The sequence below is a fragment of the Garra rufa genome, chromosome 14 (assembly GCF_049309525.1).
Source record: "Garra rufa chromosome 14, GarRuf1.0, whole genome shotgun sequence".
Classification (NCBI taxonomy): domain Eukaryota; kingdom Metazoa; phylum Chordata; class Actinopteri; order Cypriniformes; family Cyprinidae; genus Garra; species Garra rufa.
This window is the reverse complement of record NC_133374.1, coordinates 4,453,682-4,478,250: the sequence shown is the minus strand read 5'-3', so window position 1 is coordinate 4,478,250 and position 24,569 is coordinate 4,453,682. Positions and strand designations below refer to the sequence as shown.

The window sequence follows — 24,569 nt, the reverse complement described above, 5'->3', positions numbered from 1 at the left end:
AGTTAGTGGCCGCAGGGGTACTGAACACACTCCAAAACACACACACACACACACACACAGACTGCATAACCGCAACCACAGCTAATGTACAGTCAACTAACAACCTCAACCCACTTTATAAAAGTTCTTCCAGGAATAAGATCACTGTTAAGTACACCTAATGAGAGAACATGCAGCTAATAATTGTCAAGACAAAATAGCTGTACTGTAAAAAAGCACTGTAATTGTGTCAGATGGTAAAATCACTGTATTTTAATATGCATGGTCCTAAATTATTACCAGATTCATGAATCATTTCATTATACTTCTAGGAATACTCTGTACTGTACATGTCCAAAAAAACATGGAATTGCCATTGTATCATGTCTAAAACAAAACATGGCATTACCACAGTAGTTTTTGGTACTTTTTTTGTTAGAACACAATGACCTAATATATAATTTTAAATATCTTTAGAATTAGAAAGTGAGGCTATTGAATATGTATTCAGCTTACTAAAATGCATGCAAAAAAGTATGTAAATACAGGCAATTCTAATCTGACTCAAATGTAATAAAAAACTGAAGTGGTGCTGCCAAACAAAAGAAACTGCTGTTGGAGTCAACAGAGATTGGAGGAGCAGCAGGTGGCGCTGTTGCATTAAATGGCAATTTGGATGGCAATATTCACCATATGTACTGATCATTTTGAACTAAAACTAAAAATTTTGGTTTTGTTCATTGAAATTACGCTGGCACTAGAAGCTATATATTAGATGAACAACTTAAACCTAACAAAACTTTAACTACAAAAAATAAGCTTTAAGTACTAAAATTACTAAAACTAAACATAAAAATGAAAAGATTCATTTTAAAAAAATCTTAAAAGCACATACAATAAAAATAAAAATATAAAATATAAAGTAAAAGCTAATTCAAAATAACAAGACAGAACCAAACAGGGTGAACTACAACATAAACAAAGTTCTAAATCAGGATTCAGTTTAATTAAAACTGAAATCTCATTAAAGAAAAGTGCCATTTTCAGTTTGTAAAAATAAGAAAATATTGTGTTTACAGTAAAATGCTTGCTTAAATTGTATTCAGGTCATCCAAGTAGATGAGTTTCTTCATCAGATTTGGAGAAATGGGAGAAATGGGAGAAATTCCATCACTTGCTCACCAATGGATCCTCTGCAGTGAATGGGTGCCGTCAGAATGAGAGTCCAAACAGCTGATAAAAACATCACAATAATCAACAAGTAATCCACACCACTCCAATCCATCAGTTAACATCTTAAAAAGCCAAAAGCCGCGTGTTTTTAGAAAATAAATCAATCATTTTTTAACTACAAAACGTTGCTTCTGGCCAAAATACGAATCCATAGTCCATATTATAACGATGAATCAGGAGAGGAATCCAAAACAGTCCAAAACAGCTCTACACAACTTTGTGGCTGGATTTTGATGTGAGAGACAACAGGAGATGGACTTCTTCACTGGAGGAAGCGTTATTTTAGAAGCTGGAAGCAACCATTTTAAATTAATCTTAATGATGGGTGCCGTCAGCATGAGAGTCCAAACAGCTGATAAAAACATCACAATATAATCCACAAGTAATCCACACCACTCCAGTCCATCAGTTAACATCTTAAGAAGCCAAAAGCTGTGTGTTTTTAAGAAACAAATCCATCACAAAGATGTTTTTAAACTTCAAAACATTGCTTCTGGCCAAAATATAAATCCATAATCCATAATAATAACGATAAATCAGGAGAGAAATCTGCACAAATCAAGCACTGTTTACAAGCCAAAACAGCTCTAAACAAATATGTGGCTGGATTTTGATGTGAGAGACAACAGAAGAAGAGACATTTTTTTAACTGAAGGAAGCATTATTATGGATTATGAACCTGTATTTTAGTTAAAAACATCTTAATGATGGATTTATTTCTTACCAAGATGCAGTCTTTGGTTTTTCAAGATATTAACCGATGCACTGGAGTGGTGTAAATTACTTTTTACCAGCTGTTTGGATTCTCATTCTGACGGCACCCATTCACTAAAGAGGATCCATTGGTGAGCAAGTGACGAAATGCTACATTTTTCTAAATCTGATGATGAAACAAACTCACATCTTGAATGACCTGAGGGTGAACACATTTTTAGCACATTTTCATTTATGGATGAACTATTCCTTTAACATAAATGTAATTTGTGTTTCTTTTTACAAAGCAGTCTGCAGTAATGGACGGTATAAAGTTGTTGTGAATCCAAAAGTGAAGAGCGGAGAACAGTGTGCTCTTTGTTAGTTTGTATAGTCTCACTGGTAATGAGTGTTTACAGCTTGTTTCATATTTCTGTAACAGACTATAAATGCCTCCACAAAACTCCCCATAAAGTTCCACTAAACGCTCATTTTCCTCAGAGCGGCTTTTACCTGCCTCGCAGTTTTCCGACATGTTTTTACATCATCTCAGCATTTACGCACGTTTGGATCAATCAAACCAGATGAACGTGTCCGATTCTCAGCCAGGCTAAACACGACCAGCTCTCTCTGTCTGCGAGTGACGGATGCCGGTGTGTGTTTGGGTGTAAGAGATCAGCCGTGTGTTTGTGATATCTGAGCGAGATCAGAGCTGCGTGTGTTTCATAGAGCTTAATGTTAAAACAAACTCACACACACGCTGTAATTCACTGCATATCGTCACTTGTAACGTGGAGGCTCTCCTCCCCGCTCTGTTACACATCACATTTTTCCCTCTCCCTCTTCCTTCATTAATCACGCTGTCGTCCGTGTGTTCTTTCAGTGTTTACATTAAACAGGACGTTCAGGCCAGACCCGGGAGACACTGGAGGAATTTAACCCTTCACACGCACACCTTCGCACACATCATTACACACACACACACACACACACACACACACACACACACACACACACACAAACAAATAAGCATCAGAGCATCAAGGTCGAGTAATATCAGTGTTTGCACACTACATGTAAAACACACTCCACTAATTTTCATTATTTTATTTTTATTTAATTGAAATTTCAAACCGTGTGGGAGAAGCTTGTTCATTCATTCTGGAGTAATGATGCTGGAGTAATGATGCTATAAAATTCAGCTTTGAATGCAGAAATAAATTACATTTGACTATATATTCACATAGAAAACAGTTATTTAAAATTTTAATATTATTTCATAATTGTACTATTTTTACTGTTTTTTATCAAATAAATTCAGCATTGGTGAGCAGAAGAGACTTCTTCTTTAAAAGCATTAATTGTTAACGCTTTTAAAATTACTTAACACTTTTAATATCAATTCTTTTAAAGTATATATACATATATAACCTATATTAAAAATCTACTAGCATTTTTATGTTTGTTCATTCATTCTGGAGTAATGATGCTGGAGTAGTGATGCTATAAAATTCCGTTTTGAATGCAGAAATAAATTACATTTTACTATATATTCACATAGAAAGCAGTTATTTTAAATTGTAGTAATATTCCAGAATTGTAATTTTTTTTTTTTTTTTTTTTTTTTTTTTTTATCGAATAAATGCAGCCTTGGTGAGCAGAAGAGCATGAATTATTAGTGCTTTTAAAATTACTTAATACTTTTAATATCAATTCTTTTAAAGTATATATACATATATAACCTATATTAAAAATCTACTAGCATTTTTATGTTTGTTCATTCATTCTGGAGTAATGATGCTGGAGTAATGATGCTATAAAATTCAGCTTTGAATGCAGAAATAAATTACATTTTACTATATATTCACATAGAAAGCAGTTATTTTAAATTGTAATAATATTCCATAATTTTACAAATTTTTTCTGTTTTTTTTTATCAAATAAATTCAGCCTTGATGAGCATTAATTATTAATGCTTTTAAAATTACTTAATACTTTTAATATAAAAAAAATCATATAAAAGCAGTTCTTTTAAATTGTAATAATATTTCATAATTTTGCTATTTCTACTCTATTTGTAATCAAATAAATGCAGCCTTGGTGAGCAGAAGAGCTTTTAAAATTACTTGATATCAATGCTTTTAAATAATATTTACATATATAACCTATATTAAAAATCTACTAGCATTTTTATGCTTGTTCATTCATTCTGGAGTAATGATACTGCAGTAATGATGCTGAAAATTCAGCTCTGATTGCAGAAAAAAATCACATTTTACTATATATTCACACAGAAAGCAGTTCTTTTAAATTGTAATAATATTTCATAATTGTACTATTTTTTACTGTATTCTTAATTAAATAAATGCAGCCTTGGTGAGCAGAAGAGTCTTCTTTCAGAAACATTTTTTTTTTTTAATTCTGTCAATCCCAATGCAATGAATGCTTACTCCATTTCAGTATTCAGTATTATATTTTTATATTTTTTTAAATAGGAATATTGATTTGTAATATAAATATTGATTGTACAACTAAGCTTTATCCAAATTATTGTTAATGAAGGATAGTGATAATGACAAAACTACATTTCCCATCATCCTCTGCGGTGAAACAACAATGACAGAATACAAGATAAATCATCAATTTCTCACCCAATGCATCTTATTTATTCATCACTAGAGCTAAAATTGCCCTAAATGTAAAAAGCGACCATACAAATCTGAAATTGCCTAACAAATCCATTTTATTCCATCCAAAGAAAGACTTTAAGTCAACAACAGCTTGAAAAACACTAAAAAATCTGTGTGTATTTGGTATCATGATAAGGGTCTGAGATCAGCAGCTCAAGCTAACAGCTGTCCTCTCTCTGGGTTTCATATTTGTGCATGTGTGACCGTCTTTAAACGTGTGTGTATTAATAGACGTGCTTAAGACTCGACCTTTCCCTTGAGAACGCACGTTAAACTCGAACGGTTCACTTGAGACGCCGCCGAGCATAACTGAGACGTTTCACTCAGCGTGGTCTCCATATCTCAACCCCAGCGCTTTAATTTTGAGACGTACACATTACTGAGATTGTAATGGCATTAGAGTTAACTTTGAAGCCTGTGCCAGGGACGCATGGCACATGATCCAGAAGGAAAAGCAAACGTAAAGATGAGTCCGTATCTAGGAAACACAAACAGATCGGTGTAACTAAGAAACTTAAAGACTGTTGTGACACACTTCTTTAGATCTGGCCTGGTTTATGCGTTTAGAGTTCCTCTGGAGGCCTCAGATAGGCTGGATTTAGGCTTAGATGTTTTTCCTGAAATGTGTATATATATAGTATATTATATATTAAATATTTATTGTACATTTCTAATATATATGTAATTTTTTTAAATTTATATAACATTTTTATTTACAAACATATTTTAAATAAAATATTTGTATTATTACAAATATTTAATGAATGCTTTTTAAATGTATATACATTTTATATGCATATATAAACTATATTAAAAATGTACTATAATTTTAAAGATAATTATAATAATTATTTACATCCACAAAAATCACAAATTGGATGTAAAATTATTATAATTATCATAAAAATTATAGTACATTTAGTTTATATATACATATAAAATTTATATAAAAATATTATATATTAACATTTCATTTAAAAAGCATTCATAAAATATTTGTAATAAAAATGTTAGATAATGAAAACAAAACAATAAAAAGATCACATATATATTAGAAATAATAAATATGTATATATAATAAACATATAAATTATATATGTATGTATATATATATATATATATATATATATATATATGTATGTGTATATATTATGTTATATAGAAAATATTATACGTATTATTTTTTTATTAAATATATTTTATACAAAATATATTTTAACAATAATAATAATTAATTTATTATTGGTGTTTTTAAAATGACTTAATACTTTTAATATCAATGCTTTTAAATTATATATATATATATATATAAACTATATAAAAAATTTAAAAGCATTTTTATGATAATTATAATTTATTATTATTATTAATTATTCATAATTATTAAAACATTTTTAAAACTGTCTTTTTTGTTATTTTTACAAATGTGTGTGTGTGTGTGTGTGTGTGTGTGTGTGTGTGTGTGTGTGTGTGTGTGTGTGTGTGTGTGTGTGTGTGTGTGTTTATATATTTTAAATTTTTATTATACATATTTATTATAAACATATTTTATATAAAATATATTTGAACAAATATTAATACTTTATTAATGCTTTTTAAAATAACTTAATACTTTTAATATCAATGTTTTCAAATTATATATACATATATAAACTATATTAAAAACCTACTATAATTTTTATGATAATTGTAACTATTTTATTTAATTACTTTCATAATTACCAAAAACTTTAAAAAATTGTGATTTTGTTATTAATTTTTTATTATATTGTATTATACATATTATTATTACTAATATATTTTATATTAAATATATTAACAAATATTAATTATAATATTATTATAAATAATTATTTTCATATTTTTTTATTTTAATTTTTGTTGTATATCATTTTAAAAGAATATATTTTATATAAAATGTATTTTAACACATATTAATACTTTTTATTAATTAATGATTAAAAATCTCTCTATTTATTTATTTATTATTTTATTTATTTTATTTTATTTTTATTTATTTTTTTTACTTTTTAATATACATATACATTTTTATTATAAATATATTTTATATAAAATATATTTTAGCATAACTATGAATACTTTATTAAGTCATTGTTACATGTTAATTATAACATTATTAATTATTTTAAAAGATTAATAAATACAGAATGTATACAGGAAGAAAAAAAAAACTAGCACAGGAATTGTTTTTGACCATGGAGGCTGACTTAAATGTGTGTTTGCTAAAACAACATCTAAATAACTATCTGGCTATTGGTTACCCAACAGCCCACACGGCATTGGTAATGTCAGCTAAAAAGGAAAGTTGCTTCAGAGGTGGAACAAGTTATGTTTTGCTGACCAGGAATATGTATTAAGAGCGTCAGTAACCTTTAATTTCACATTGTCTTTAAGCAAAGAAAACAGAGCAAAGCCACCAGACGGCTGTCACCGTGAACCACAGGATCATTGTGGGTCTGGACTGGAGCGCTCGGCTCTCCGGGGTCTGGGTTTAGTGTTTTATTTTGTTATTTTGGGTCGTGCGTTCCCCTCAAGAGAAATCTAAACCTTCCCATGTCTGTTTGGTCTCTCATTGCCCTGGTAACATGCTAACAGCTCCCGCGGCTTCTCTTTACCCCTCCGCGGGGCACTGAGGGGGTATTTCGGCTCATAGGGGAGGGAAGGAGGGGCTGATGGGAAGGGAGAATGTCTGAGCTTGTAACTGTATCAGGGGAGAAGTGATGGAGACCAAACCACAGATGCACAACTATACACTAAATATATCATACAAACTCACAGAGCTCATAAACTGATTCACCACAACAACACGTCAAAACATTACAGAGACACACGGCAAATCTGCTCCATAACAAACTAAATCACGCTTTATGATGCATCAAAATTAAGATAAGGCATACTTATGGCATAAAATATCACCATTGTGACAATTTATCTCATAATTAATAATAATTGACCTCTTATGTTATTATGACTATTATAATTTAGACTTTTTGTCATAACTATGACATTTTAGCTTATAATTTCAAGTTTTTATGTCATAATTATGACTTCTTATCTCATAAAACGTCTTATTACAGACTATCAGACTTTTTATCTCATAATTATGACTTTTTCATAATATATCTCGTAATTGACTTCTTATCTCTTAATTATTAATTTTTATCTCGTAATTCCATATTTTTATGTCAGATTTATGACTTATCTCAGAATTATGAATTTTTATCTTATAATTTTGCATTTCTGTCAGATTTATGACTTCTTATCTCATAATTATGAATTTTTATCTCATAATTTTGCATTTCTATGTGAAATTCATGACTTATCTTGTTATTGACTTCTTATCTCATAATTATAATTTTTATCTCATAATTTCACATTTTTATGTCAGATTTATGACTTCTTATCTCATAGTTATGAATTTTTATCTCATAATTTTGCATTTCTATGTCAAATTTATGACTTATCTTGTTATTGACTTCTTATCTCATAATTATAATTTGTATCTTATAATTTCACATTTTTATGTCAGATTTATGACTTCTTATCTCATAGTTATGAATTTTTATCTCATAATTATGCATTTCTATGTCAAATTTATGACTTATCTTGTTATTGACTTCTTACCTCATATTTATAATTTTTATCTCATAATTTCACATTTTTATGTCAGATTTATGACTTCTTATCTAATAATTATGAATTTTTATCTCACTTTTATGTCATATCTCGTTATTGACTTCTTATCTCATAATTATGATATTTTTATCTCATATTTTCACATTTTTATGCCAGATTTATGGCTTCTCAGCTTATTTTTGACTTCTTATCTCATAATTAAACATTTTAACCTCATAATTTCACATTTTTATGTCAGATTATGACTTCTCAGCTTGTTGACTTCTTATCTCCTAATCATGAATTTTTATCTCATAATTTTGCATTTCTATGTCAAATTTATGACTTATTTTGTTATTGACTTCTTATCTCATAATTATAATTTTTATTTATAATTTCACATTTTATGTCAGATTTATGATTTATCTCATAGTTATGAATTTTTATCTCATAATTTTGCATTTCTATGTGAAATTCATGACTTATCTTGTTATTGACTTCTTATCTCATAATTATTAATTTTTATCTCATAATTTCAAATTTTTTATGTCAGATTTATGACTTCTTATCTCATAGTTATGAATTTTTATCTTATAATTTTGCATTTCTATGTCAAATTCATGACTCATCTTGTTACTGACATCTCACAATTACTAATGTTTATTTCATAATTTCACATTTTTATGCCAGATTTATAGATTCTCATCTTACTATTGACTTCTTATCTCATAGTTATGAATTATTTGTTAATAATTATTACTTTTTTACTGTATAATTTACATAATTTCTACACAATTTATCTGAAATATAATTTATCATAATTTAATAGATTTTAATATGATGCAATATATTAAAAACATAAATTACAATGAAATTAATATGATAATTAATTATATACAGTATACATATTCTAAAATATATATAGAATATATATACATATATATATAATATAAATATTAAATACATAATCGAAAATATACTATATAAATAACTGTACTTTTCTTATTAACATTTGTGTACATATATATATATATATATATATATATATATATATATATATATATATATATGTGGATTAATGGCATCCCAAATAAAAGTTTTTGTTTACATAATTTATATGTGAGTACTGTGTATATTTATTATGTATATATAAATAAACACATATTCATGTATATCTGAGAAAATGCTGTTTATATATTAAAATATTTATAAATATAATATCAATTACATAAATATAAATATATATATTTTCTATATATATACCGTATGTATGAGTGTTTATATATACATAATAAATATAAAAAGTATACACACATATAACAAAAACTAATTGTTTGACAGCACTAATATATGTGTGTATATATATATATACACTGTAAAAAGTTTTCACCAGTTTCAACTTAAAAACTTAAGTTCAGCAGCTGCCTTAACATTTTGAGTTAAATCAACTTAAAATACAAGTAATTTCAACTCATAAGTTAAATCAACTTAACTAATTTTGTTGTGGTGAGTTGCAATGACTTGTAGTTTTAAGTTGATTTAACTTAAAATTTTAAGGCAGCTGCTGAACTTAAGTTTTTAAGTTGAAACTGGTGAAAACTTTTTTACAGTGTATATAGTACAACAACCTACCTATAGAAGCTATAGTAGGCAGTAAGTGTTGTAGTATAGTAGGCGTTAGCTGGCTAGTTTTATAGGGGCCCCATGACATTTTGTCAGGCAGGAAGACCAGCAAACCAGCTTGGACTGGTTTAGTCTGTTTTTCCAGCAGGCGTATGCAGTACACTAGTATTTCTTGCTGAACATAATCTATAACACAAAGAGTCCCAGTGGTGTCCTGCCAAATATGTGTTATATGAATATGGGGTGTGTGTCCCCTCACACTTTGTTTGGTGTTTGTTAAGGCCGTGTTGAAACAGCACAACTACACACAACACATAAACACATAATTCTTCTGAACTCTTGGACTGTTAAAGTCATTCTGGAACAGAAACAAATGGATAGAAGGACAGAAAAAAAGAGTCACCTGGGGACAATAAACTCTCCAGGTTTCATGACATTAAAGCTGACGTTTTCCCCTACAGGAAGCACAAACTGGATCGTGTGAGACGTTACACGCACAAAAGCACACTCAAGGTATTTCGCATTTGAAACCGAGTAATCTCTACGGAGCGATGTTGAGGATCCTCCAGACTAAACGAACAGAACCGAGGCCGCCCTTCCCCTCCGGTGCAGGACTCTTGGCCGTCTGCGAGCTTTAATATTTCCTGCGCTGTCAGAATGTGTTTGCACTGTTGCAGTACCTTCAGTTTGCTTTATCATGTTTATGTTTATGGGCGTAGTATTGTCCATGTATGCTTTCTCACCTTCAACTCATTCCAAACCCGCATGACTAGCTTTTTCTGTGGAAAACAAAAAGACAAAAAAATTAAAGCTGCTGCTGTAGATGGAGACTGGAGTTGCATACGATCAAAACACAACTTAAAGCTTCATAAAAACACTAGAAATACGGCGTAATTTCACATTTTTATGTCATATTAATGACTTTATTTCACAATTTCTACTTTTTGCCATAAATATGACCTTTTTATGTAATTATTTTGACTCTTTATAATCATAATGTGGACTTTTTGTCATAATTAAGACATTTTTATGTCATAATTATGACTTTTTATATCATAATTTGGACATTTTACATAATTATGACCCTTTTATATCATTATTATAGCTTTATTCACAATTTCTACTTTTTGTCATAAATATGACCTTTTTATGTAATTATTTTGACTCTTTATTTCATAATGTGTTTTTTTTTTGTCATAATTAAGACATTTTTATGTCATAATTATGACTTTTTATATCATAATTTGGACATTTTTCATAATTATGACCCTTTTATCTCATTATTATGACATTAGACTTTTTATGTTTGGACTTTTTGTAATAATTATGACTTTTTAGCCTACAATTTCACTTTTTATGTCAAAATAATCTAATCTCACAACTATAATAATTATATAACAAAATCTGGCTTGGTAAATTATAACTGCAACATAAAACGTCATGAAGATGGCATAAAATTTTTATTATGAGATACAAACTTGTGTTATGACAAAAAGTCCAAATTATGATATAAAAAGTCATAATTATTGCATAAACAATGTAAATTCTGACTTTTTATCTCACAACTAAACACAACTAAACGCTTGATAAAAACACTATAAATATAGCGATTTATGACTTCTTAGCTTGTAATTGACTTCTTATCTCATAATTATGACTTGTCATGATGTTATTGACCTTATCTCATATTTATGCATTTTTATCTCATAATTTAACATTTTAGGACAGATTTATGACTTCTCATCTCATTATTGACCTCTTATCTCATATTTATGCATTTTTACCTCACAATTTCACATATTTATGTCAGATATATGACTTCTCATTTCTTTATTAACCTCTTATCTCATAATTATGACGTGTTTTCTCATAATTATTACTTTTCAATTTCATCTTGATACAATTTCGTATAAACTGTATTACATTTACTACATCAATTATAATATATTATAACAATTTATAGGATAATATTAATAATATTAGTAATAATATATATATATAAATCTAAATTTTATATAGTTTGCGTAATATAGTCAATATATTATATTATTATTGCAGTATATATTTATTTTACTGTAATATATTCAAAATATAAATTACATTAAAACTGCATTAAAATAATTTTGAAAAAGTATTCTATATTATACATTTATTATACATATAATTTTGATATACTATACTTAATATTTATATAATAATAATAAACATCAAAATAAAAAAAATATATAATGTTGTATAATATATAATTTATTATAGATTTTTAGTATTAAAATCAGTAATAATGTAAAACCAGTAAATAAAACCAAATATTACATAAACTATTTCATGAGCTTATAAGCAGCATTTCTTATAAACACTAAACCTAAACAAATGTATTTCAAACAAAACTCCAACTACAGTTTAGTGATTCGGCTCAAACTTTGCACATATTTTGCATGATTGATGTTAATTTAGTAACATTAAATAATATTATATAACATTGAACAATGCAACATGAGTCACAGCAGGTTTCAGATGATAGATAATCAATTGTATAATGAACAGACCAAAATTTGTGCTCTCCTAATGTTTTTGTTTGACTGCAACAGTCCACAGGTTAAGGGTGAGTTATTCCTTCAGTCTGTGACAGAGTCAGAATAACAAAGAATGGATTTCAGGAAATTATACTGATGTGACTTGCGCTCAGATTCTGTTTGCTTTTCACACTTGGAATAAAATATGAAATCGGAATGCTGCGCAGACCCGGAATGGGAATATCTCTCACTCTCTCTATGTGAGTGTGTGTTCAGTATTTCTGGGAATCTGGCAGAGGAGAGAATTCCGTGTGTCTCCTCTGAGAGATGGTCCGAGCAATTCTTCTGCCAATAAAACACACTAGCACACAATGTAGAGTGTGTAGTACTGTACGCATGTTTGAAAGAGCCTTTGTTAACTCATGCATATTCGTTTTTCACGTGAAGCTTTATAAATCTGACGTGAATCAGATTTATACCGAAATATAACAGTTTTGGTTTGTTGTTCCATGAAATGTTATAATGGAAATCATCTTAATTCGTTTTTTTCTTGTATGTTATGATGGTTAGATTTAACAGGGAACAGCATAAGTGTTACTTTTTGTGCCCCTTTTCTGAAAATAAAAGCAAAATAAAGGTCCTGTCTTTCATAAAAAATGATTTTAGATTTTTTAGATACCTACTCTCAGATAAATGAGGCCTATGATTAATCAGATGCAAATAGAAACACAAAACCAGTCCTAAATGAAAGAAAACAAGTTGACAAAAAGATTGAATCCAATAATTGGTGATAATATTACAAAATGAAATATTTATAAGCATTAGTTTGGAGTCCGGTCATTTTTGACCCGGGAACACTACAAGTGTGACTTTTTGCAATTTTGTACAATATAAAAGCATTTAAAAGCAAACTTCCAGATTAAACATTAAAGCACTCTAGTGTGATAAACAGTGCAAATTATCATATTTTTTTATCTCATAATTTTGAAAATGATTCATAAAAAAATATTTTTTCACTCAAAAATGAGGTACCTACTCTCAGATAAATGAGGCCTACGATTATTCAGATGCAAACAGAAACACAAAATCAGTCCTAAATGAAAGAAAACAAGTTGACAAGAAGATTGAATCCAATAATTGGTGATAATATAGCATAATGAGAGATTTATAAGCAATTGTTTGGAGTCGGTCATTTTTGACCCGGGAACACCACAAATACCACAAATGTGACTTTTTGCAATTTCGTACAAAATAGAAGCATTTAAAAGCAAACTTCCTGATTAAACATTTAAGCACACTAGTGTGAGAAACAGTGCAAGTTTTTAGATTTTTTTTGTTTAATATTGTAAAAATTATTCATAAAAAACTTATTTCACTCAAAAAACGAGGTACCTACTCTCAGATAAATGAGGCCTACGATTAATCAGATGCAAACAGAAACACAAAATCAGTCCTAAATGAAAGAAAACAAGTTGACAAGAAGATTGAATCCAATAGTTGGTGATAATATAGCATAATGAGAGATTTATAAGCAATTGTTTGGAGTCGGTCATTTTTGACCCGGGAACACCACAAATACCACAAATGTGACTTTTTGCAATTTCGTACAAAATAGAAGCATTTAAAAGCAAACTTCCTGATTAAACATTTAAGCACACTAGTGTGAGAAACAGTGCAAGTTTTTAGATTTTTTTTGTTTAATATTGTAAAAATTATTCATAAAAAACTTATTTCACTCAAAAAACGAGGTACCTACTCTCAGATAAATGAGGCCTACGATTAATCAGATGCAAACAGAAACACAAAATCAGTCCTAAATGAAAGAAAACAAGTTGACAAGAAGATTGAATCCAATAGTTGGTGATAATATAGCATAATGAAAGATTTATAAGCAATTGTTTGGAGTCGGGTCATTTTTGACCCGGGAACACCACAAATACCACAAATGTGACTTTTTGCAATTTTGTACAAAATAAAAGCATTTAAAAGCAAACTTCCTGATTAAACATTAAAGCACTCTAGTGTGAGAAACAGTGCAAGTTTTTAGATTTTTTTGTTTAATATTGTAAAAATTATTCATAAAAAACTTATTTCACTCAAAAAACGAGGTATCTACTCTCAGATAAAGGAGGCCTACGATTACCCAGATGCAAATAGAAACACAAAAATAGTCCTAAATGAAAGAAAAGAAGTTGACAAAAAGATTGAATCCAAAATGAAATATTTCTAAGCAATTGTTTGTCGTCTGAAAGCATCTCAGGATGCAAGTTTCTTAATGAATCTAGAAGCTCAAACACAATAGAATTCTCATTTGTGTCACATATTTTGCTCACTATGTCACTCCCATACCTCCATTTGTGTTATTTCAGAGTTTTCATCTCTGCGCTATTATTCTAACATGTGGAAAATTGTTTTCTGACTGGTAAAATAATAACATACCTCATGTTTTTCTTTCTCTTTCTCTCTCTCTGAGAGCAAAAGAGACGTTGGCGAGTCTGTGAAAGAGTGTGTGTGTGTGTGACGCCATGCTTTTCCTCACAAACTGCTTAAAATCAGTCAGCCAATTGACTCACAAATTACTTCCATTCCTCCTGTGTCACTACCTCACATCACCTCCTGCTCTCGCTCGCTGGCTCCCGTTCAAAACCCACTGATCTGCCCTGCTGTCTGCCGCTGCACAGGCAGCAAAATGAAACGGATCCTCGCTGATTTGAAACGCTCTACACTCACAACTGATTACAATTGAGTTTGACATTTACATGCTGCTAAAGCAATTATGCAGTATTCTATCAAGCATGGGCAGAATACACAGAAAACGCTCTGGTTTTTATTATATTAAACTATTTTATCTTAGATTTAAATGTGGTTTTTATTATAGAACAAGTTATGATAGAATTCTCTTTATTTCCTTGCAGAAGCATGCATGTGATGCTGCCCTATATTTGGATATAAAACTGCAACAGAACTGATTACATGTAATCTGGATTTTATAATCAGATTCAAAAAATTAGAGTAAATTACATTTTAACAGACTCGTAATCAGACTACAGTTACTTTTCATGGATTTCATGATTACATATTATTCACACAGTAGCAATAAATTCATTTGATTCATTGATTCTCCCTAAATTCTCTTTTACATCTTTTACATTTTTGTTTCTAAAATAGCCAACCGATTATATTCATTCAGAAAGTCCAGTTCAGTTTTGTATGTGATGGCAAAGTTATTATATTTACCAGTTTGGTTTTTTTTATGAAGTAAATTTAGAAAAACATTTGGAGCATTTTTTGTTTGTTAAATATAAGTTTTTTGTTTTTTTAAATGAACAGCGCCCAAGACTGATCGTAGTCTGTTTGATCAATTTGCATTCTCAAATCATCAGGACTTGCCTAAAATAAAATCTATAAATATAAAACAGTTCAAGTATAAAACAATGTTAGTTTAAATGTTAAACCTAGATAAGTGTGTGCTATTAGACGCATATCCAGTAGTTTGTGCAGAGAGTGAAAGCTAAAGCGGCTTTGCAGGACATGGAGGCGCCAGCGCGAGAACTTGCCTTTTTTTTTTAGTGGAAGCATTTTAAAATTATCCATCATTTTTGCTTACAAAGGTAAGAGTAATACATCATTCGGAAGTGTAAAGGGTGTACTTTTATTTGTGTGCACTCAACAAAACGTTACAAACAGTGCTTTTATAAAATAAAGAAAGCAAAGAAGATGCGCTTTCTGCTTTCTCGTTCTTGAACAGGAGCGCTTTACAAAAATGAACCGAAACTCAGCGAATACATGCCTCACAGACGTGATAAATATATCTATAAAAAACTTTAAATTATTACTTAACGAAAAAAAAAAAATCGAGAACAAAAACTCTTTCATAATGTAATCCATAAAGATGCATTTCTCTCTAAAGTCACGTCCAAAAAGGAGACTGCGAGTTAGGATCTTTGCGACACTGACTCAGAATACACTAGTTTATTTATAAATAATTCAAATATGTTCTTACTCTTTCCCCCGACACATTTATTGTTATTTATTTTTTGCCGGTGCTTTGTGGCAAGTTTCAGCCTATTGCATGCTTGAACACAGATCTCTTCAAGCTGCGCTGAAGGACACTAAAAGCCGTCCGAGCCGGTCTCGAAATGAAAGTGAAGTCTGGTTTGTTTATTAAATATAAAAATAAGGAGAAGCCTAAAACAGGGCCGATTCCCGGCCCTCATCTGAACTATGATGTGAAAATTGGCCTGAAGCCCAGCCCTATAGGGGTGTAAAAAAGTCAGGGGCCATCGGCCCTGGCTGAAATGCAGCGCTCTAATTGACTGCTTTAAAGTGCTGCAATATGGTAGGGAATTGTTTTAATGCTTACAGCCGAAAAAGATTTTTCTTTTTTTTTTCTGGCCATCCCCTGACTCAAAAGTCAAATGTCACCCATGCTTTAAAGGGGTCAGAGGATGCCCATTTTCCACAAGTTCATATGATTCTTTAGGGTGTTAATGAAAAGTCTATAATACTTTGGTTAAAAATTCTCAATAGTAGTGTAAAAAAAACACCCTTTTACCTTGTCAAAATCAGCTCTGCTAAATATCAGCTCAGTTTATTGCAGGGTCCCTTTAAATGCAAATGAGCTCTGCTCGCTCCTCCCCTCTCTGCTCTGGGATTATGAGGTGTAATGTTTACTTTAGGCGCATTTATCTCCGAAACTTGCAAGCAAGCACATTATTAAGAAAGGCCATTTGCAAAGATGCATAAAAAACCCTTACACTCACTTCTGCTGTGGGTGAAGCTGCATCACAAATGATTCACACGAACATAGACGCATATGTAGATCGAGATCGGCGCTTTCCTTTTAAAAACGAAAGTAACATTGTCCTCTGCATCCTCAGTGACTCAGATGTCGGGAGTAAATGTCGGGACTGTTATGTTCATTATTACATCCAACAACAGAACACCTCAATCACTCAATTAGAGTCTTCCTCTGCACCTGAGTCACACAATGGCGACCGTATTCGGACTGTTTCAGCTTGGTGAGGGCGGGTCTAAGGTAAGACGCTCATGTCAAATTAACTGTGTGTCGTCACACAGACAAGAAGCTGAGAATTACCTAATTTTAAAAAGGGGATATTACTTTTAAAGATTAAAAAAATACCACTGGGTGGATTTTTATCATTGTAGGGTGGTTGTGTACATAAAATGACAACACACATTAATGTTCAAACAACATGTAAAAGTGAGTTTTGCATCCAATGACCCCTTTAAGTATATACTTTACTTTAAATACCCCTGAGATTTTAAAATAAATATTTCAGTGATTTAGTATCACATTTGCATGTTCACAGTCTCTTTGATGTAGATTAATGGTCACATGGCATGCAGCTAAATAAAAATATTTCATATTTTTTAGCAAATGTTTTAATTAAATTGTTATTTTAAAACAAAGACTATAGAAATACCCTTGAAAGGGAATTTTAATTTTTATGATTTAATTCATTGTTCGCTTTTCATTAAACTCTGCTTGATTAAAACCCCCCGCAGTTCCTTTATGAACCCTAGTTTGGGAAACTTTGATGTTATATAATGTTTAATGCACCTCATGTTGTAAATTACAATGAATGGAGCATTTTTTACATCATTATGGTACAAAATAATCCTATTTAAATCAATGTGATAAACAAGTTAAATCAAAAGTAATCTAAAAGTACTCCAAAAGTAATCTGATCATATTACCTAAAATGTGCAATGTAACGGATTACGTTATTGAGTAAAATTTTTGTCATGTAATCTGGAATCAGTAACAGATTATAATTTGTAAGTAATCCACCCAACTCTGAAAGGCAATATAATCATGCTGCCTACCTTTTGGAACAGCCTTCGCCCCTGATGCAAATTTGACACTGTAAATGTTGTGTAAGTAGGCATTTTAATAGGTTTGGACGATCTTCATTCTGCAAACCTGTTAGGCATAAAGAAAATATATTCAGAATAGTTTAATTCATGTGTTCATATGGTTCATAAATATGTTAATATGTGACCCTTGACCACAAAACCAGCCATAAGTGTTATTTTTTAAAATAAGCTGAATAAATAAGCCTTCCAATGATGTGTGGTTTGTTAAAATAGGATAGTATTTAAAAAATCTGGAATCTGAGGGTGCAAAATCACCTTTAAAGTTGTCCAAATGAAGTTCTCAGCAATGCATATTACTAATCAAAAATTAAGTTTTGATATATTTATGGTAGGAAATTGACAAAATATCTTCACAGAACATGATCTTTACTTAATATTCTAATGATTTTTGGCATAAAAGATAAATCAATACATTACAATGTATTTTTGGCTATTGCTACAAATATACCTCTGCTACTTAAGACTTAAAACTTGTGTTTTATGCATTTGTAACTGTATGCGATTTTATGTTTACGAATGTGTTTTTATGTATGGCAAATGTTTGAGTGCATTTAAGTAGGTCTGAAGAAATCTGACTCTCCCGCCACTCATCCGAAGGAAAGATGCAATAGTATTAATGTCTCTGAAGCAAAGCCAAACTAAACAGCTGCAAATGCACACACACACACACACACACACACACACACACACACACACACACACACACACACACACACACACACACACACACACACACGCTCAAGCATGTGTTAAATTCATCCGTGCAGTGACAACACAGACTCGAACCCTCATGAACGTCTCCATAAACATCTGAATTCACATGGATGATAAAATGAAAAATTCCTCTAGATACAGTGTTATAATTCAATTAGTTTAATTAGCTTAATTTACCAAAGTAAGAGGGATCATACAAAATGCATGTTATTTTTTATTTAGTACTGACCTGAATAAGATATTTCACATGAAACACATATAGTCCACAAAAGAAAATAATAGTTGAATTTATAAAAATGACCCAGTTCAAAAGTTTACATACGCTTGATTCTGATTCTGTGTTCTTATCTGAATAATCCACAGCTCTGTTTTTTTGTTTAGTGATAGTTGTTCATGAGTCCCTTGTTTGTCCTGAATGGTTAAACTGCCTGCTGTTCTTTAGAAAAATCCTTTGGGTTCCACAAATTCTTTGTTTTTTCTGCATTTTTGTGTATTTGAACCCTTTTCAACAATGACTGTATGATTTCGAGATTTGTTCATATATAATTTCCCCCAAATTTGTAAAATAAATAGTGTTTAAAACAAAATACCCAAAATTCCCTCTGCAAAAATGTTTGACTCTAATATGTCAAAAAAATTAAACAAGAATTTTGAAACTGACTTCATCCAGTGTTTAGATTTTTGTACTAGAAATGTTTGTAAATTAGCACGTATTTCATTAAATAATGCATCATTTGCATATTTAGACCTAACATTTCAGAAAACTTGTAATACAAAAACTGCTTTTGTTTGGTGATAGTTGTTCATGAGTCCATTCTTTGTCCTGAACAGTTAAACTGCCTGCTGTTCTTCAGAAAAATCACATCCCACACATTTTTTGGTTTTCCAGCATTTTTTGTGTATTTGAACCCTTTCCAACAATGACTGTATGATTTTGAGATCCATCTTTTCAAACTGAGGACAACTAAGGGACTCATATGCAACTATTACAGAAGGTTTATAGCTCACTGATGCTCCAGAAGGAAAAACCATGCATTAAGAGCTGACAACTTTTGGAATTTGAAAATCAGGGTAAATTTAACTTAAAAACTTATTTTGTCTTCTGGGAAACATTTAAGTATATTCTGTAGCTTCTAAAGGGCAGTACTACATAAAAAAAGAAGATATTTAGGCAAAATAAGAAAAATGTAGACATCTTCATTCTGTTCAAAAGTTTCGCCCCCGGCTCTTAAATGCATGTTTTTTTTCTTCTTCTGGAGCATCAGTGAGTGTTTGAACCTTCTGTAATAGTTGCATATGAATCCCTTAGTTGTCCTCAGTGTGAAAAGATGGATCTCAAAATCATACAGTCATTGTTGGAAAGGGTTCAAATACACAAAAATGCTGGAAAACGAAAAAATGAATGGGACCTGAAGGATTTTTCTGAAGAACAGCAGGAACAAGGGACTCATGAATAACTATCACTAAACAAAAAAAACTGTTTTTGTACTACAAGTTTTTCTAAAATGCTAGGTTTAAATATGCATAATTTAATTAAATAAACTTTGAAGTCAGTTTCAAAATTCTTGTTTAATTTTTTTTTTTTTTTTTACTTATTAGAGTCAGAAGGTTTTACAGAGGGAATTTTGGGTATCTCATTTCATCATGACATAATTCAGAAAAAACTTAGAACAGACAGGAAACACTATATTTTTTCATGCATATTTTTTGGGGAACAAAATGTTAAATAAAATCAAGCTAATTCTAAATGAACAAATCCCTCTGTAAAAACCTTCAGGATACCGACAGGAATAAAACTGTAAAGTTTGGTGTGTGTAAAAGCTACAAAAGTGGAGATTTATGGCTCAGTGTAGGAGGAAAAACTCATTTTGAGACAACAGCCTTAATAAATATCCATTGCGATTGAAATCTATTGACACAAATAGATAAAGAGCTATAAAAGAAACACTTAACAGTGTTTTTGGATGTTTTCTTTCCACTAGTCTGAAAAAACACTTAAAACCAAAAGCCAAAATCTCAAACTTGATAGGTGCATGAAAAAACAGTGTTTTTGCCTGCAGTGTCTCCCCTTGACTACTGTATATTAACCCAGATACTTGCCTTACTAATCACTGACCAACATCACTTGATTCATCTCATTCCCTCACAAATGTTTACCATGGTAACCAAATATTTACTAGTTTTTTGGCTGTAATGATGTTCACTTTGGAAAAATGCAAGTTGCATCATTCAACCTTTTTTCTGGAAGATTTCTGTAAAGGTAAAACCATGATAGTCTTTGAAGCACCTTGGAGAACCATGCACATACCATGGAAAAGTACCATGGAAAATCTGAAAAATATAACCAGATATATAAATATTTTTTTAAATTTTTATTTGTATAAAATAAAAATTAAAAATAACATTTTTAGGGAGTTACTCAATATTGTAATGCATTACTTTTTTTTTTTTTTTAAAGTAACTTTACCCAACACTGATTCTTACTAATTTAATGGGTTAAAAAAAGTTTGAAGGTGATCACTTTATTTACTATGATTATAAGCAGTGTTGGGGACAGTTACTTTTTTAAAAGTAATGCATTGCAATATTGAGTTACTCCCTAAAAAAGGAACTAATTACGTTACTTTGTTACTTTTTATGGAAAGCAATGTGTTACATTACTTTTGCGTTACTTTTTAAATCTGGGCAGGGCTTGCCTGTTTGTTTTTAATATAAAAAGTACTATATTTGGTAAATGTAAAAGCCTTTTCACACCAGGCTTAGAGAAAAAATGTCAACTCTTCAGCAATAAAAAAAAAGGAAAACAAATGTTAGACTATATTGAGTAATTTTTGCTTATTGGTATGAATGAATTGGATCATCGAAGATTGGCAGCAAAGACATCGGTTAATAAAATGGGATTAAATACATAAAGGATATTTGTATTATTTAACATATTCATTATTGCAGGTTTGCGTTAAATTTACAGTCAAGCATTTTAGAGTTACTAACTTTTAGAGTTACTTTTATTTAACCAGCAAGTTTTTTTTTGACCGGAAATGACACAGGCTTCTCCCAAAAGATAATAAGATGAAAAAATATTTCTCAGCTTTTATTTACATTTGAACCAAAAGTGGCATGTCCAAAATTATTCATACCCTTTGCAAACTGTCAAAGTCTATGGGAAAATCTAAAGTTCTATACCATTCCAAATAGTCTAAGCTGTTCTAAAGCATCCTAATGACCCTGATTCATTAGGAACAGCTGTTTTAATCAACTCAACAGGTGCAAACAGTAACTCTCTGCTGTTGGTTTGTGGACAGTCATGGCTAAGACAAAGGAGCTCACTGAGGACCTGCGGCTGTGCATTGTGGCTGCTCACAAGTCAGGAAAGGGCTTTAAGACTATATCTAAATGTTTTGAAGTTCCAGTGCAAAATATTATTAGAAAATACAAGATGTTCCACACTGTGAAAAATCTCAGAGGATGTGGTCAGAAGCCAAAAGTGACACCTGTGCTGGTCAGGAGGATAGTGAGAGAGGTAAAAAAGAATCCAAGGATCACCACCAAGGCCATCCTGATGAATCTGGGCTCTGCTGGTGGCAACATCTCAAGGCAGACAGTCCAACAGACACTGCACACCGCTGGGTTCCACAGACGCAGACCAAGGAGGACACCACTTCTCCAGATAAGGCACATAAAAGCCCACTTGGCCTTTGCAAATGCTCATCTGGACAAGGAAGAAGACTTCTGGTCTTCTGTTTTATGGTCAGATGAAACAAAAATGTTATTATTTGGCCACAATGATGTAGCCATCATTTGGCGTAAAAAAAGGAGAAGCCTTCAACCCTAAGAAACATGGTGGTGGGAACCTAATGTTTTGGGGGTGTTTTTTAGCCGGTGGACCAGGGAACCTAATCACAGTAAACAGCACCATGAAAAAGGAGCAATACATCAAAATTCTCAACAACAACATCAGGCAGTCTGCAGAGAAACTTGGCCTTGGGCACCAGTGGACATTTCAGCACGACAACAAACAAAACACACAGGAAAAATGGTGAAGAAATGGTTAGCAGACAAAAACATTACCGTTTTGCAGTGGCCCAGCCAGAGTCCTGACTTAAATCCAATTGAGAATCTGTGGAGGGAGCTAAAGATCAGGCTGATGGCAAGGAGACCCTCCAACCTGAAAGAGTTGGAGCTCATCGCTAAAGATGAATGGGCAAAAATACCAGTGGAGACATGCAAAAAGCTGGTCAGCAATTATAGGAAGCGTTTGATTGCTGTAATAGCCAATAAAGGCTTTTCTATTGATTATTGAGAAGGCTGTGAATAATTTTGGACATGCCACTTTTTGTTCAAATGTAAATAAAAGCTGAGAAATATTTTTTTTCTACAATGATGCCTCTTGTATATCGTCTTATTATCTTTTGGGAGAAGCCTGTGTCATTTCTGGTAAAAAAAAAAAAAACTTGCTGGTTGAATAACATTAACTTTTAAGTCAGAATTTGCCAGGAGTATGAATAATTCCGGGCTTGACTGTAACTGTTTTTATAGTGAGTGAAATAATTTTTTGCATGTTTTGCATATTTATTCTAGAACTAAAGTAACATCTTACTCACAATTTCTCTCAACATGGGGACAGGAGAGCTTTTAATCAATCAATGGGGGGAAAAAGTAACTGACGCTACTTATTTGAAAAAGTAACTCAGATATGTTCTTGTCAATTCAAAAGTAAAGTTACTTGTAATGCGTTACCCCCAACACTGGTAGGAATAACTGTAGTAGCTATGGTGTTTTCTCTATTTGTTGATTTCTGATTGACACAGTTCTACTGTTCTCGACTGACTTCAACATCCATCATCTATGCATCTCTTATCAAGCAGTCTGGGTTGAGGAGATAAAAGGAAGCAGTCGATGCCTCACTCTATTTTTCTGCTTGGTTACCGCGGTAACCGGAAACCTTAAAAGCCTCTCTGGTTTCAGCTGTCAGACAGACACACCTTCAGAGCAGGTGAGAGTGACTGAGCTCTTCCATCTAGTCGCCTTCCTCCCTCCGCTCAACGCATTGTTTTAGACCAGATGAGGATGATGATGATTTCAGCAGCGTGGCATTACTTTCTACTCTTTCTTTTTCTGTTTCTCTCTCTCTCAGTGTCTAGTTTCACTTAAGTGTTTTGTTAAGCACTGTGGAGTCAGATAAGATCTCGAGTCTGGTGGTTTGTGAGTGGAGTGTGTGTGTCGTTCGGTAACTGAAGTGTGTAATTTAGTTTTCTCCTTTCTGTAGGAAAGTTTCAGTCAGTATAGTTGAGTCAGTGTACACTTTTAATTGTAAGTACACATTTTAAGTACACATAAGTATACTAGAGTCACATTTCACTCTTTAGTCAAACAGACTTCTGAGTGAAGTCACTTCAATTAGCCATGTTTAAAGAAATTTAAGTCTGAAATCATTAAACCTCACTGAAAATTAAAGTAAAAAAAGTTTGTTCTTGCAAATGTCAGTTTTAATCTCACAATTCTGAGAAAAAATGGGAAAAAATGAGATATAAACTTAGAACTGATAGATATAAACTCTAAATTATGAGGAGAAAAAGTCTGAATTTCA

General features: G+C 31.2%; 1 protein-coding gene across 1 annotated transcript in view; it reads right to left on the bottom strand.

Annotated features, from left to right (window-relative positions):
* Positions 1 to 7,157: 7,157 nt before the first annotated feature.
* Positions 7,158 to 24,569, bottom strand: part of LOC141285242 (cytoplasmic dynein 2 heavy chain 1-like) — a 77,233-nt gene continuing 59,821 nt past the window's right edge. The window contains exons 30-32 of the mRNA XM_073818282.1: positions 10,598 to 10,633; positions 10,258 to 10,325; positions 7,158 to 7,317 (exon numbers count right to left, since the gene is read on the bottom strand). Coding sequence (XP_073674383.1) covers positions 7,158 to 7,317; positions 10,258 to 10,325; positions 10,598 to 10,633 — 264 coding nt within the window. The remainder of the gene's footprint in view (positions 7,318 to 10,257; positions 10,326 to 10,597; positions 10,634 to 24,569) is intronic.